The sequence below is a fragment of the Artemia sp. Qi Xiang Cuo genome, chromosome 4, assembly GCF_049724085.1.
Source record: "Artemia sp. Qi Xiang Cuo chromosome 4, ASM4972408v1, whole genome shotgun sequence".
Taxonomy (NCBI): Eukaryota; Metazoa; Arthropoda; class Branchiopoda; order Anostraca; family Artemiidae; genus Artemia; species Artemia sp. Qi Xiang Cuo.
In genome coordinates this window covers 78353267-78370024 of record NC_142797.1, presented here as the reverse complement: position 1 = coordinate 78370024, position 16758 = coordinate 78353267, and the positions used below count along the sequence as shown (strand labels likewise).

Here is a 16758-nt window from a genome sequence, read left to right as displayed (position 1 = left end):
GAAACTTCAAAAGGGGCTCATTCAAGTGGAAATTGAGAGTTCTAGTGTCCTTTTTAATAGTCGAAAGTGATTGGAGGGCAACTAGCCCCCCATGTCCATCATTCCCCCAAACACATCCAATCCAAATTTTGAGTTTGCCATTTTGTTCAGCGTAGTTGACTTCCAGATAAAAAATTTGTTTTTGAGGAGGACACTCCCCCAAAACCCTCAGGGCAAGGGTTTTAAGTTATACCCTGGAGGCATATAAGGTTTTTATAGAAGGCGTTGTCGTAGAAGCTTCAAAACAGGCTCATTCGATTGGAAATTTGAAGGGCTAGTACCCTTTTTAATAGTCGAAAGTGGTTGGAGGGCAACTAGCCCCCCCCACTTTCATCCTTCCCCCAAACACATCCAATCAAAAGTTTGAGATAGCCATTTTGTTCAGCGTAGTTGATTTCCAGATCGAAAATATGTTTTTGAGGAGGACACTTCCCCACAACCCTCAAGGCAATGGTTTCACGCGAAAGATATTGTCCGTAGAGCTAATGCGTCCATGTCTCTCCTTAAGCTCTTGAATAAATTTAACATCCCCCCATCCCATTCTTTAAGGATTTATACTTCCTTTGTCCGCCCGCATTTTGAATATGCTTGTCCAGTTTGGCATCCTGGCATCTCCCGTGATGAATCAGATAAAATTGAATCTATTCAAAAAAGAGCCCTAAGAATAATTTTTAAAGAAACTTTGGTACCATATTCACTCCTTCTAAAAAAGGCCAAGCTGAAAACGCTTGAGCACAGGAGAGGAACGCTGTGCCTCCGTTTTGCAAAAAATGCAATAATAAACCTCGCACGGAAAAAATTTTCCCCAAAAGACACTCCCCATCCAGACACCGCCTGCCACGTACTGTATCTGAACCCATCCCTATCTTGTCCCCCATCCGTTGTCTAACCTCCAGATATGAAAAAACCTTTGTCCCCTTCATCACTGATCAAATAAACCACTAGTTTCTTTTTTTTTTTTTTTTTTTTTTTTTTTTTTTTACTTGTGATACCCTTGCTGGTATCCGCTTGGCTCTTCCGTTCCCTCCCCTTTTTATATAATCTCTTTTCAACCTTTTTAACATTATTTTTATCTCATTTTTTTTGGTTTTGTTTTAATTTTTGCCTTTTTAACTTTCTTAAATTTGACACTTTTTGTTAGACTAATGAATGGCTTTGCCTTTCTGATATTGTTGTTTTTGGCATTGTTTAGCTAGTTTTTTAGTTGCTGTGCTATTTATGTCTTTTTTTATTATATGACCCCGAAATGCGAATTCGGCCCTTCGGGGCTTGTGATAGCCATTTTCTGAAATAAATATCTTATCTAAATATCTTATCTTATCTTACCTTATGTCCTGGGGGCATATAAGGTTTTTATAGAAGGCGTTGTCGTTGAAACTTCAAAAAAGGCTCATTTGGTTAAAAATCCAAAGGGCTAGTGCCTTTTTTAATAGTCGAAAGTGATTGGAGGGCAACTAGCCCCCTCCCCACGCCCATCATTTCCTCAAACACATCCAATTCAAATTTTGACATAGCAATTTTGTTAAACGTAGATTATTTCCAGATAGAAAATATGTTTTTGAGGAGGACACTCCCCCACAACATCTGGGGCAAGGGTTTTGAGTTATACCCTGGGGGCATGTAAGGTTTTTATAGAAGGTGTTGTCGTAGAAACTTCAAAAAAGGCTTATTCGATTGGAAATTCAAAGGGCTAGTGCCCTTTTTAATAGTCGAAAGTGATTGGAGGGCAACTAGCCCCCCTCACGCTCATCAGTCCCCCAAACATATCCAACGAAAATTTTGAGACAACCATTTTGTTCAGCATAGTGGATATCCAGATAAAAATTATGTTTTTGAGGAGGGAATTCCCCAACAGCCCTCAGGGCAATGGTCGTAAATTATGCCCTTGGGGCATGTAAGGTTCTTATAGAAGGCTTTGTCGTAGAAACTTTAAAAAAGGCTCATTTGATTAAAAATTCAAAGGGCTAGTGCCTTTTTTAATATTCGAAAGTGAATGGAGGGAAACTAGCCCCCCCCACGCCCATCATTCCCTCAAACACATTCAATCAAAATTTTGAGATAGCCATTTTGTTCAGGGTATTTTATTTCCAGATAGAAAATATGTTTTTGAGGAGGACACTCCCACACAACCTTCGGGGCAAGGGTTGTAAGTTATGCCCTGGGGGCATATAAGGTTTTTATAGAAGGCGTTGTCGTAGAAACCTCAAAAAAGGCTCATTCGATTGGAAATTCAAAGGGCTAGTTCCCTTTTTAATAGTCAAAGGGGATTTGAGGGCAACTGGCCCCTCCTCTACGCTCATTATTTCCCCAAACACATCCAATCCAAATTTTGAGATAGCCATTTTGTACAGCGTAGTTGATTTCCAGATAGAAAATATCATTTTGAGGAGGACACTCCCCCACAGCACTCAGGCCAAAGGTTTTAAGTTATGCCTAGGGGGCATATAAGGTTTTTAAAGAAGGCGTTGTCGTAGAAACTTCAAAGAAAGCTCGTTTGATTTGAAATTCAAAGGGCTAGTGCCCTTTTTAATGGTCAAACTTGATTGGAGGCCAACTAGCCCCCCTACCAAACGCCCATCATTCCCCCAAACACATCCAATAAAAATTTTGAGATATCCATTTTGTTCAAAATACAAATGAATGTGCATTGTCAGTTTAATAACATATACTGATATTTAGTAATCAAAATGTTAATATTATTTGATTTATTAAAGTTATAAAAGTAAAAACATTTATATTTTTTCAGTAAAGTGCAAATTTTGTTCTGACATTGGGAAGGCATAGGGGTTTCGCGCACAGCTTATGTTAATTTCTGCTCGTTTTGAGTTTGACTCGGTTAATTATTGTAATTTCTGTTCATTTTGGGTTTCATTTATTTGTCGATGCTGATTTGTGGTAGTTTCACGCTTGGTAGATTATTTGATTTTATTTTAGCTCATTTTTTGTTTAATGGAGTTCGTTACTTTTCTTTGAAAAACTTACTTTGTGGAAAAAGTTTTTTTTATTTAATCATTAAAAACACTGACAAGGGGTATTGATAGTTTGTCAGGGAAAGCTTTTTTTCCCGGAATTTTATCTTTTGGAGTTTCAGGGATTAGATGGTTGTCCGAGAGACGGGGAACGCTTGCACAATGCTAGCTAGGTGTTTATTAAGCTCATTGGCTGTCTTTTCAGGTGGTTCATTCAAAAGGAAATCAAGGTTCTTGCACGAGTGACCCCCTATGTCTTTCACTTCCTTAAACCATTGCTGAGGTTTGCTCTGTTTTAAGCAATTCAATTTATTCCTATCGTAACGAAAACAACACGATGTATTTCTTTCTCTATTTGTTTACGGAAGGTTAAGACATCATCTTTACATTAATAATAATCTGTCGGAAATTCCCCTAAATGCCACCTGGGGACGCTTTGATTGGCCTGGGGAAGCCCCTGCTGTGTAGTAGACTCAGAAGTCTACTGCTCAACGCACTCAGAAATATGCCAAAAGGAAGACCCACATAAAAGAAATTTTGAATTGTTATAAACGTGAACGCGTTTGAACAAGAAGAAAATTTTGTCTATCCACGTGAATAATGAAACTTGATAAGACCAAGAGACCGACCCGAACAATGTAAACGCACAATGGGTTGAAAGGAATAACCTGAACCATTAAATTAGACGAGACCAATCAGAGCAGTTACGGGAAAGGGCACTGAAAAATTGAATGAAGTATTGAAAGTTCTAAATGAAGAAGAAAAAATTGTGTGGTTAGAAGACATGTGACAGCGAGTATCAGAACGATTAAAAAAAGAAAGTGAAGAACAAAGACACTTGCGGTTAGAAAATCTGCCACAACGCAGATAAAAACAAATTAAAAACGAAAGTAAAGAGTAAGGAAATGTGTAATTAGAAGACAAGCAGCATCGAGAGTCAGAACGAGTCAAAAACGAAAGTGGAGAGTAAAGAATTATGCGATTAGAAGACATGTGACAGTGAGTACCAGAACGAGTCCAATATGAAAATGAAGAACAAAGGAATATTAAATTAGAATACAACATCGTCGCAAACTTTGCCACCAACAAGCTGTGGCAAAAAAAACAGTACAAACCTACAAAGATGCTATAAACTACGCAAGGGTTAATTAAAAGTTGTTGGGGCCCTTTATCATTGTATGTGTTAACTGTAAAGTCCTCCATTTTCCCAAGAAGAGTGTAGCAAACAAAGGTGATTCATTTAGAGATTGTTATCTGCATGGTCGAATTGCATTGCCACCTCCAGAATTTCCAAATGACTTGATTTGCCTTTTTTAGGAGTCACTTGCTCTCTAAAGATTCCACAAACGAACTCCAAACTTGAACTCATGTTTTGCTTAAGCTTCATTCGACGTAAGCGGTGATCAAACCATCACAATGATTTTAGCTTTAAAGAGCTGAACGAATTTATCAAAAAATCAACTTAGCAACAAATCCATCAAAAACCACTGAAGGTAATTTTGAACCACCTTCATATGGCCAAATTAACTTTTTAGACCCCGATGAAGTATTTGAAGAACGCCTCGCATATTCTTTAAATTATGGGATCTCTCGTAACCTGATGGATCTCTTGGAAGGAATATTGCAAGAAACACCCAACAATGCCAATTGTTACATGAAAACACAAGAAGTGGAGGATGATGTAAATCAAAGTGGTACATCACTGAGATAACAGCCTCCAAACTTGCAGCTCATTTTCACTGTGCCAGATGGTGTCAATTATAGGTGGTTCAACCCTCCTGCACTAAATTAAATATGCACTGTTCTTACTTGCAATGCTGACCATAGTTTTCCGTCATATGGAGTGGTTGTAAGACGAAATGGCGAAAATGTTGTCAGTTTAAAAAATAACAACCATCCTGTGGAGCTCTTTACCTACCCATTATTTTGTACATCTGGAAAGTCAGGTTGGACCGTAGATATGCAGCTTCAAGCACCTTATGCAAGTCGTCGACATCTGACATGGCTTGAATTAGTAAGGCATCGTATTGCTTTTTGGCCTGAACATGTCAAAGCCTTTCTCTGCAAGCTGCAACACCCGACCTGCAGTAGGATTGGTTTCAATGATTCGCATTTCGGTGAAAAACTTTTTACAACAATATCTTGTCGATACAAATATTCTCATGTTGAGCAAGATCGTATCAAATGGATAAAACTGAACCAGAAAACTATTATGGCCGAAAACTACGTAGGTGTTAGGTGACTTCTCAACGACTTAGCTTCAAAACAGAACACGTACGTGCGCGAAAACATAATACTATCGTCATTATCCAACGGATCAACATGCGCCCTTTCGAAGCTGCTATGGCCATTGTTCGTCGCCCTGGACCGTCATAATTTTTTTATAACTACGACTTGCAATCCAGATTGGCCAGAAATTAAAGAAAAGCACGGATTATATCGGATTATAATGAATTTATCATAGAACAGTCCCCTCAAGATAGTCCCGATCTCACTGCTCGAATTGCAAAACGAAGATTCGCTGAAATAACCAACGATCTTGAAAAGACAATTATTTGGAAAGGTGGCAGCATGTGTGTAAACGATTGATTTTCAAAGACGTAGACTACTACATATGCAATTTCTATTGTTCATGAGTCCTTTTCATGGAATCCATAAAGCAGTCGAAATTGATATCCTTATTTCGACTGAAATTCCAAATAACGACGATTAGGGCCCGACGGATATGGATTTTGGGGGTCCGATACAAATACTGATATATCGGTATCGTATCTGTATAATTTTTCAATAAATTCCACGTAAAAAAAACTTACCTAAAGTTTAAACCTCCCATTCTCTGCCCTTATTAATGCTCACATGTGTCTCCCTGGTACATTACACACCAAAAAAACACCCTCAATAATTCACTCTGTATTCCAAAAATTAGGCTATTTACAAGAATGGTTTGATTTTTTTTTACCTTTTCTGATCAGCAGCTTCTGAACAGACAAACGAAATGGCAAATATTTGCAGAAGTGATAAATAAGAAAAATATTAAATCATTGAAGCCCATTCAGTTACATAAGCACAAAAACGTGAAACCTGATTGAAAGAAGCATAAGATATTCATTGACATTGATTATTCAAAACCCCAATTTCAACAGCGAGACTTAGACTTTTAATAATGCACATATTTATGTGAAAACTTTACATTCATATGATATGGTCTCTTACGAATGAATCGATGCTAGGCACACTGGATACAGGGGTGAAGCTAAGTTTTGAGTTTGGAGGAGGGATTTAAAGAACATATCGACAAAATTGTCCAGTATGCCAGTAAATGTAGACACAAAAACTAAGTTTCCAAGGTGCTGACACGCGGCGGCAACACCTTGGAACTCCCTCTCCACACCTTAAAACACCCCCTCTTCCCCTTAGCTGCTCCCCTGACTGGATATCACGGTTTTAACTGATTGAATCTTGGATCTTTCACCCATGCATGTGAACATTCATTAAACAGAAATGTTTGTTTATTGTATTATTTTTAGTTGTTTTGGTATAGGCTGTAGGTTTTTGAAATCACCATACATTTAGAGCATCACTGGTAATACATTTAGAGTATCGCCACCATAGGTATTGACAACAAATATACTTTGTTGTTATTTGACTTACCTGTGCTGCTCTCTCCACCGTGGTCATACCTAGCTGGTGGCTCCATCCCCAAGAACTGGACAAGCAAAAACTACCTGAGGAAGTCTGGTGCTATCTTCTGGACAAGTTGTGCATAAAAAAATTACATCGACCGATAACTGATATTTTTTTGTTGGCCGATATATCGATCGGGCCCTATCGACAATTCTTTCTTAAGAGAATTAGTCTTAAAGGAGATGATTCACAATCCACGTGGGGCATTAAGTACAAATGTGTGTTGTATGATTAACAAAAATAGAAAATTTTAGTGCCGCTTCGGTTTTCCAATGCAATACAATTCAGTTAAATCTCTAGCGAATGATGTAAAATCAAAGTATTGGCATCGTTATGATCCCAAATCAGACAATATGAACAAATAAGAATTTTTGCATGACCTTTGTGTTTATCGAAAAGACTCCAACAATCACCAAGTTACTCGTGATAATTGTCATATCGCCACATATACTCCTTAAAAACGCTCCTGAAAAACTAATAAAATATCTTCACTTTAATTTTGATTTTTATTAATTTAATTATTATGACTTGTTTCATTTAATTATAATTAGCTTAATTAATAATTAAAATTAATTCAAATTTTACATGATTAAAAGATTATTTCTTGTAATGGTTGACTACAAGTATAGCCTTCTTTGCAAATTATCCTATTTTTGAATTTGTAAAACTCGTACTAAACCGTTAAAATATAGGGTGTGTTCCAAAGGGCCATTATGATTAATTATGATTAAATATTTCCTGTTGTGAATTTTTCCAAATATCAGACTAAGGAAATTGGGTCAATTTATACATTATTGGTGTAGAAAGAGCTAAAATATTGTTATTAGCAATTAGATGGTAAAAGTAAAATTAATTGAAATTAATGATAACTGTTGTCTGTAACGTATTCATAAGATTTCTCCATATTTGGATTGTGTTTGAAGATGAAGAATATTAGAAGGAGGAGGAATATTCTCCAAATTTTTTTTTGTTTAGAAAACACACACAAAAAATTTAATTTAATATATAAATTAAACTCGTTTTGTATTTATTTCCAAGTATAGTTTGAACCTATATTAGAAGGAAGCAGGAATATTCCCAGAAATTATTTTTTGTTTGGAAAACACACACACACACACACACACACAAAAAAATATAAAATAAACTTGTTTTGTATTTATTTGGAAATATAATATGAAATTTTAATCCTGTTCAATCTTGAGGAATTAAGTGTGGCAAAATCGATGACAATGCCATAGCTTCATGTATCACCAAACATTTAATAAGTTGAGTCAATCTTAGATCTAACAGATAGCCATAATAATAATAAAATAACAGCTTTTTCAAATGAAAGTGGAGAGTGAAATCAAAACTTTAAATAAACAGAAATTATCATTCATAAGACAGGGATGACTTCCCGCAACATATCCCGCTCTTCACGCTATATTTTTGCTTGGGCTTTATTGAAAGCATTTCTGAGTACAACAAACACAGCCAGTTGGTAATTGCAAATATACATAAAGATTGTCTTTCAATTTTTTTTCTGAATGTTTTCTTCTGAATCTTTTTCAAAATTTGTGAGAAGAAAGTTTTTAATGGACAAAGAAAACGCACAAGAATAAAGCCCTTCTGGAGGTTTTGCGAAAAAAATTAACTTCTTATTCAATTACTTGTCTCTTACAGCATTCGTTCTTGAATTACAGGGTTAAAATGTCAGACCTTTTCTCTCGCATTTGTCAAAAATTCAAAGAAATTATTCATCTAGCTGAAAAGAGAAGTTCTCCTACAAAATTGCAAAAAAACTTTTTTGCTCGTCTAATAAATTTGTAAATGTGATATGCAAACTTCTGTTTTGGGCAAGGAATTTTTAACAAGATTAAGTGTTTTTTTTACAGTTTTATAGAAGACGAAAGTATTGGAAATACGCTGGTTTTCTTAGTAGCCTTCAGAAAAATTTCAATTCCGTATGCCAAAATTTGGTAAATTTTAGCACCAAAAACAAAATTAATTTAGACAGAGCATTCATGTTTCTAATAATCTTTGACTTTTATATAACCCATGAACTTAAATTACCAGTAGTTGGATAAAATTTAGAAAAAGCTTCCGCAAATTTTCCTTCCGTGACGACTCCACTAGGACATTCACTCTTGAATGCCCGGTACATGTCTTTAATCTGTTTTGGCGTGAATCCTGTCATCTCAGCTAGTTTTTGGGGAGATTCTGTTGGCCTATACTGCGTGGGAGTTAATTCAAGCTCTTCCAAAACCAATGCAACTAAAATAAAAAGGAAAAAATAGAATAGGTGACAAAAAATAAAAATAAAAATTTCCTTTTATGGAATAAAATGAAATGGAATAAAAAACATTTCTGTCAATTTCGTGTCCATTTCGAATGCTATTGATATAAGAAACGTATATATATATATTTTTTATTCTTATTTCGATTCATATGTGATTTTTTTTATCTTTTCTTATTCGACATTCGAGGTTTCTTATTTGATTTGTTCATTTTTGATTCTTGTTCGAGATATAATTTGATATTTTGATTGTATCTACATCAGTAGTAAAACAACCATAAGATTCTTTACAATTTTTGTGCAACAGTTATATTGACTTCTGGTACAAAGTTGCATTTGAAGAGGAATTTAAACTACGATTGGGTTCAGTTGTTCTGATTAGACCTGGCAAGGAGACTAGAATCAACCACTGTTATCTTGTTTATTGCATAAATCTATATCAGATATGTTTTATTGTTTAAATGTGAAAAATGTTTAAAATATTTAAATTTTTATTTTTTCTTTGCATTTATTTTGTTATTTAGTTTTATTCACGTTAGTTGTATTGGATTTTTTTTTAGATAAATAAAAAATCACAAAAAAAATTTCCAAAGAAAAGGAAAGAACTGCATTAAATCAAAAATGAGCAAAAATAGGATCAAATAATCTACCAAATGTAAAACTACCACAAATAGCATCTATAAATAAATAAAACCCAAAACGGACAGAAATTACAATAAATAACCGAGTCAAACTTAAAATGAGCAGAAATTAACATGAGTAGGGATCAAAACCCCTATGCCACCCAATGCCAGAGCATAATTTTCGCTTTACTGAAACAAAACAAATGAATGTGTATTGTCAGTTTAATGTACATGTGCTAATATTTATTCTTTAAAATGTTAATAATATTTGATTTATTAAAGTTATAAAAATTAAAACATTAAATGTTTTTTTTAGTAAAGTGCAAATTGTGTTCAGGCCTTAGGAGGGAATAAGGTTTTGATCCCTACTCATGTTAATGTCTGCTCGTTCTAAGTTTGACTTGGTTATTTATTGTAATTTCTGTCCGTTTTGGGTTTTATTTATTTATTGTTCTAAGCTGATTTGTGGTAGTTTTACACTTGGTAGATTATTTGATTCTATTTTTGCTCATTTTTGTTTTAATGGAGTTCTTTACTTTCTTTTTGAAACACTTATTTTGTGGAAATTTTTAATTAATTTCCGTTCGTTTGATGTTGACACAGTCTTTTTTGGGGAACAAACTTAAATCTTTTCGAGTTTCCCTTAAGAATTTGTAGTTTGACCTGCTATTTGTATGCTGGAGCAACTTTTTCAACAATTTTAAACAACATACAACCTTTTAGAAATATGGACACAAATAGTGGTGTTTGATTTAGTTTTATACCTCCTTTAGTTGACCTGAAAAGCAAAACTTAATACCATTCGCAAAAATTTCTATCTATGCTCTTTGACAGCTTGGATACGCTTACATTCTTTTGATTTAGTTAAATTATATGAGCAGAAGTAGTAATGGAAGTAGCCCCAAAAGTAGCCCTCAGTCGTTCTTGGGATATTGCTGAGATGTCTTATTAACAACCAGCATACACACAGACCGTTTTAATTTAATCTTAAGGGAAAATTTTATTTTTAAACATAATGGGCAAATTGCAAAACTGTTGGGGTTGAAGTACGCAATAGCCCTAGAGATGCAGTTACTATACCGCTCTGCAATGCTGAACAAAAAGGATATCTTAAAATTTTGATTGGAAATGTTTGAAAATTATATGCTAAAGAGGAGGGCTGATTACCCTCCAATAAGTTTTGACTCTCAAAAAGGGTACTAGAACTTTGAATTTCCAGTCAAATTAGGTCCTTTAAAATATCAATGATATTACTACCTACGAGAGAGAAGCGCTGCCTATGGCATTACTTATATGCCCTTTTAATACTTGCATGTGTACCGTTTTTTTGTTTAATTGGAACTCCCCCTAAACGTTTCAATTAAATGCCCTTAGTCTCATTAATTACAGTTACCGTAGAAGTAGTATTAAAAGTATACACATAGTGTCTTGTGTCTAGTTGAAAATCCGTCGCAACTTATCTTGAAAGGTCTAACTTAATAATATCAGCCGTTATTGTGATTTTAATGAATCACCCTTATCACAATCTGCATTATCATAGCTCCTGTTGATTTAATTCATAATATGCCGAAATATTCCTTGAAAACACCATATTGATACGCTTACCTTGAGTAGTAGCAACGGTTGTAGTAGCATTAGCAGTAACACCCCCTTCAACACACGATACAATTTTCAACTTAATACCATACACCGGTCCGCAATAGTGCTGATACCTCCTTTTGAAAACCTGTGTGGGCATAGTCTGTTTGAAAGGTCTAACTTAAGAATATCAGACGATCTTAATATTTTGACTTGTGACCCTAATGAATACCTACATGTTCATAGTTACTATTGATTTATTTCTTCATAAAACGTAATATTAGTTCAAAGATTCACATTAGTAAAATGATCGTGTGGAGTAGATATAGCCGCAGTATAATGAGTATCCTTATGAACAACGCACAGTTGTTGTTTTCAACATCCCATTAAACACTCGAGAAAAGTTTCAACTTACGACCGTCATCCTGTACGAAGCATTGCTGATATCTCCTTTTAACAACCTGTGTGGGCATAGTCTGTTTGAAAGGTCTAACTTAAGAATATAAGCCGTTATTGTGATATTTCTTTGTCACTCTTTTGACAATCTACATGATCATAGTTCCTTTTGATTTAGTTCAACATACTCCTAAATATTCCTTGAAAGCTCCACCTTGGTACCCTTAGCTTGTGTAGTAGCAATAGCTGTTGTAGCATTAGTAGTAGTATGCACATCGCACAGTTGTTGTTTTCAACATCCCCTTCAACACACGATACAATTTTCAACTTAATACCGTAAACCGGTCCTGAAGCATCGCTGATACCTCCTCTTAACAACCTGTGTGGGCATAGTGTGTTTGTCGATACAGTTTCAATATTGCCAAAAATTTTCGCCTTAGTACCGTTAGGCTTATTAGCAGTAGTATAAGCATTAGTAGCTATAATACCAACAGTAGGAGTAGAGTTAATAGTAGTAGTCTTAGCTTTAGTAGCAAAAGTATTAGTAGCAATAAGTAGTAGTTGTAATAGTAGAAGCAGCAGTGTTGTGATGCAAATATTGTTTTTTAGTTAGTTCAAGATTGGTTAGTTCTTCAACAGTTTCAACAACTTTTGATTAGTTCTTTTGGTTAATTCAAAACTTGTAAGTTTTCAATTAACCAACAAGCCTTGTAAGTTTTAATTTCACACACGTAACTGCTCTTAAAATATTGCTGATATGCCTTTTTGACAACCTGCATACGGATGGCAGGTTGTCATCCGTACAACAGAAATTTTCGGAAATATTCTCTGAAAATTTCACCTTCATACCCCTAGGTATAGTTGTAATAGTAGTCACCAGGGGCGTCCCAAAGGGGGGGGGGGGAGGGGCACGCCACCGCTCCCGCCGACATTTTTTGGCATTCGGTAAAATTTTCACAGAAGGCAGAAAATTCGGCATAAATCAGGTAGAATTTACGGTAAAATTTACGAAGATCACCCCCCCCCCCTATAAAATGAGCCTCGGAACGCCCCTGGTAGTCAGTGCAGTAGTATTACTACTGAACTTAATACAATTAGTCTTTGCCATTACATTGTTCAAATGCCCTTTTGATAACCTGTATATTAATATAGTTCTTGAAATGTTCATCTTAATGCTCTTAACCTTACAAGCAGCTGCGATAGAAGTAGTTGGAGCAACATTAAAAGCAGTAGTAGAACTAGTAAATGTTGCAGTAGTGGTAGTATTAATAGTAGTGTGCACATATTGCCTTTTGATCAATTAATCTTCTCCTTATAGCATTCTCTGAGGGTTCCAACTTAATACACAAATCAATTCGTAACATATGCTATTTTGACAATTCTTAATTTTGACAATTTCTTAATATCTCAAATTTGTTTCTTCATAGGCTTAGCCTTAGTAATACTATTATCATAGTAGTTTTGGCGGTAGTAGAAGTAGTTGCAGTGTTAGTGTTGTATTAGTAGTAATAGTAGCAGCAGTAACAGCAGTATTAATAGAGGTAGTAACATGTTCATATTGCCTTTTAGTCAGTTGAATATCGCTTTCATGATGCCCCGGAAGTTTTACCTTGGCACGGCAAGCCGTTATAAAAATATTGCTGATGTGTGCTTTTGACAATCTTTTGACACCCTTTTCACCTTAATCTTCTAAGCCTAACAAGTTGTTGCAATTGAACTAGCAGTTGGAGTAGTTTAGTAGTTGTAGCAGTATCGGTAAATTTAGCCGTGGTATTAGTGTTAGTACTGTAGTCACATTCATGTATTACGTTTTTGTCAATTGATCTTCCCATTTAAGTTCTCTAAAAGTTCCAATTTAATACCCAAATCCATTCTTCAGATACGCCCTTTTGACAATCTGCATACGGATAGTGTGTTTTCATTTAGTTCGAATTCCCTACCAATACCCTGTCCAACTTTCACCTTTGTGCGTGTAGCCTTAATTGTACTAGTATCATAATAATAGGTGTAGTAATAGGAACAGTGGTAGCAGTAATAGTGTATTATTATTAGTAGTAACAGCTGTAGCATCAGTATTAATAGCAGTAGTGGCAGGGACGTTTTGTCTTTTGACCAACTTAACACCCCACTCATGATGCCTCTAAAGTTTCCTCTTGATACGATAAGCCGTTCCAAAAATATTGCTGATACGCCCCTAATCTGTATACACATAATATGTTTTGATTTAGTTCAACTTTCCCATCAATGTTTCCTCAGATGTTTATTTCCAATATCGTCACCCTTAGCAGTAGTCGCTACAGAAGCAGTAGTTTTAGTGGCAGTAGTGGTAGCAGTAATGGTAGTTGTAGTAGCCGTAAAAGCAGCAGTAGTTGTATTAGTAGAACCGTGAAAATATTGCCTTTTTGTTCAATTGATCATCTCTCTTATCATTTTTTTAAAGTTCCAAATTAATATAGTCAGTCATTTCTGAGTTACACCCTTTTGACAACCCATATATACATAACATGTTTTGATTTAGTTCAACACTCCTCTCAACATTCTCTTTTTATTTTGGGAAAGTAGAATCCAAACATGCATACCTTTTCTTAATCGCCTATACTATATATAAAGAGTGAATAAATTGCCTAGCCTACAGCCCTTGCTCTGAGGTGTCGGAGGGGGGGTTGTTGGTTACTCTCAAATCACTTTCACTCTTGATAATGGCACTATAGCTTCCAATTTCATATCAAATGAGACCCATCTGAATTATATAAGACCACCCATTTCATAAAAACCTTACATGTCCCAGGGCACAACTTAAAGCCCTTTCCCCAGCGCTCTGGGGGTTGTTTCAACCCTGGAGGCATTTTTACATGTTCTTTGGACTACTTTTGGCTCATCACTTTTTGACCTTCATCACTTTTGGCTCATAAATGAGAATTAGTACCTCCAATTTTAACCAAATGAGACACATCTATAGTTTATGCAACTATCCCTTCCACAAGAACCTTAAATGTCCCAGGGGCATAACTTAAAACCCTCGCCCCCACGCTCTGGTAGTTAGTATCAACCCCAAAAGCCTTGTTATATGATCTTTGGACTATTTTGAATTAAATGACAGTCACAAAATTTCTATTGGATGCATCTCGAGGAAATACGACGTGTGTGGGGGAGGGGATAGCTGCGCTCTGATACCTTTGACTCTTAAGAGGAGCACTTGAACTTCTGATTACCAATCTAATGGTTTCTCTCCAAAGTATATAGGACCGCCCTTTCTATAAAAACCTTATATGACCCCAGGGCATAAAACAAAACCCTATAACCCGGGGGCGGGGGGGGGGGGGGTTGTGTCAACCCTAGAGGCATTGTTTTATCTTTTTTGGACTTTTTTGAACAAACTCGCTATCTCACAATTTCAATTAGACGCATTTGGTGAAAAGAGGAGTGGCTGGGAAGGGGGGGGGGGGAGAGAAACTAGCTACCCTCCATCACTTTTAATTCTTAAAAGGGAACTAGAACTTCCTATTTTCAACCATATGAGCCTCCTCTAAAGTTAAACAACCATCCCCCTGGGGTATAGCTTACAGCCCTCACCCCCGGGCTCTGGTGGTTTGTATCAACCCCAAAAGCCTTGTTATATAATATTTGGACTATTTTGAATAAAATGAGTGTCTTGAATTTTCTATTGTATGCATTTTGGGAAAACCCGACGTGTGGGGGGGGGGTAGCTGCTCTCTGATCACTTTTACTCTCAAAAAGGCCACTAGAAATTCTGATTACCAAACCAATGAATCCCCTCCAAAGTATATACGACCGCTCTTTCCTTAGAAACCTTATATGCCCCCAAGGAATAACTTACAACCCTTGCCCTGCTGTGGGGGCAGGGGTGTCTTCCTCAAAGTCATAATTTCCAAACCCTTCAACTAAGAGGAACAAAATTGCTATCTCCAAATTTAAATTGGATATCTTTGGGGAAATAATGGGCGTGGGAGGGAAGGCTGGTTGCTCTCAGATCATTTTTGACTCTTAAAAAGGCCACTATAACTTCCGATTTCAAATCAAATGAGTTACATCTCAAGTTTATACAATCACCCATTCCATAAAAACCTTATAGTCTCCCAGTGCCCTATCCCCAGGGCACTGGGGGGGCTTGTGTAAACCGTAGAGGCATTGTTATATGTTCTTTTGGACTATTTTGAACAAAATCACTGTTTCCCAATTTCAATGAGATTCGTTAGGTGAAAAGAGGGGTAGTCGGGAACCTCCTTCCCCGTGAGGGTGTATTGAAGCTCCTATCCAAAAAACGAATTTTGCATTTTTTTTTCCAGTAGAAGGATTACGGATGCGCGTTTGCTTTTTTTTTAGTGGGTAGTCGTTTTATACGGACGGTCCTAGAAGATCGGGAGAGGACTCATTTGAATTGACATTGAAGTTTCCGGTGAACTTTTTAAGTGACCAAAAATACTGTGCCGTAAGAAAGTAGTGTTTTTTGCCATTTTATTGTAGCAAACCCAAACCTTATATCTAATCCTTTTTGATTCCCAGGAATATTTTTGGTCTACGTGGCGAGGCGGGCATCATGAGCCTTGCCAGGAAATTTCTTGGGGGAAGAAGTTGACAAGTCCTACCAGGAGCATTGTTTTCAGCAATTTTAAATATTAATATTTCTCATTTGTTGCATATGCATAAAATTTTTCAACGTATATATTAAGTAAACGATTACAATGTATGAGTGAACGTATCCCTAGAAAATTGGGCGACGGCTAATTTTACTGGAAATTAAAAAAAAATCATATTCTCTTTTAATAAACTAAAAGATTTTGCCGCAACAAATGGGCGTTCTCCCTTTTTATAGCCCCGAATGATAATTTTGACCAAAAGATGGCCGACTTAAATCGGCCATCTTAAGAAATCGGCCGACTGAAGTCGTTGTTATCGACTGAAAACCTTGAGATGACAAGTCGATGTGATTCCACCGAAACGGGAATCTCGAAAAACAGTTTGGCGATCGTAAAATTTTCGAAGCGACAGCATTCCAGGGTTAAACAAATGATGAGAATTAGAATATATATGATAAGATACCTTATACATAGTAAGATATACAAACAAATCACTTTCTAGTCAATTATTCAAGATATTCATTCGCTGCCTCATGACAAACAATTTAAGTTTGAAAAACGTACATCTGCCACCTTGGTATTTCAAAACCAATCAT

At 36.0% G+C, this 16758-nt stretch overlaps 1 protein-coding gene across 1 annotated transcript in view; it reads right to left on the bottom strand.

Moving 5' to 3' along the window:
• The window catches only part of LOC148953461 (uncharacterized), an 84586-nt gene that overhangs the window by 26183 nt on the left and 41645 nt on the right, over positions 1 to 16758 (bottom strand). Inside the window, exon 6 of the mRNA XM_089087693.1 lies at positions 8745 to 8945. Within this exon, the coding sequence (XP_088943819.1) occupies positions 8745 to 8945 (201 nt within the window). The remainder of the gene's footprint in view (positions 1 to 8744; positions 8946 to 16758) is intronic.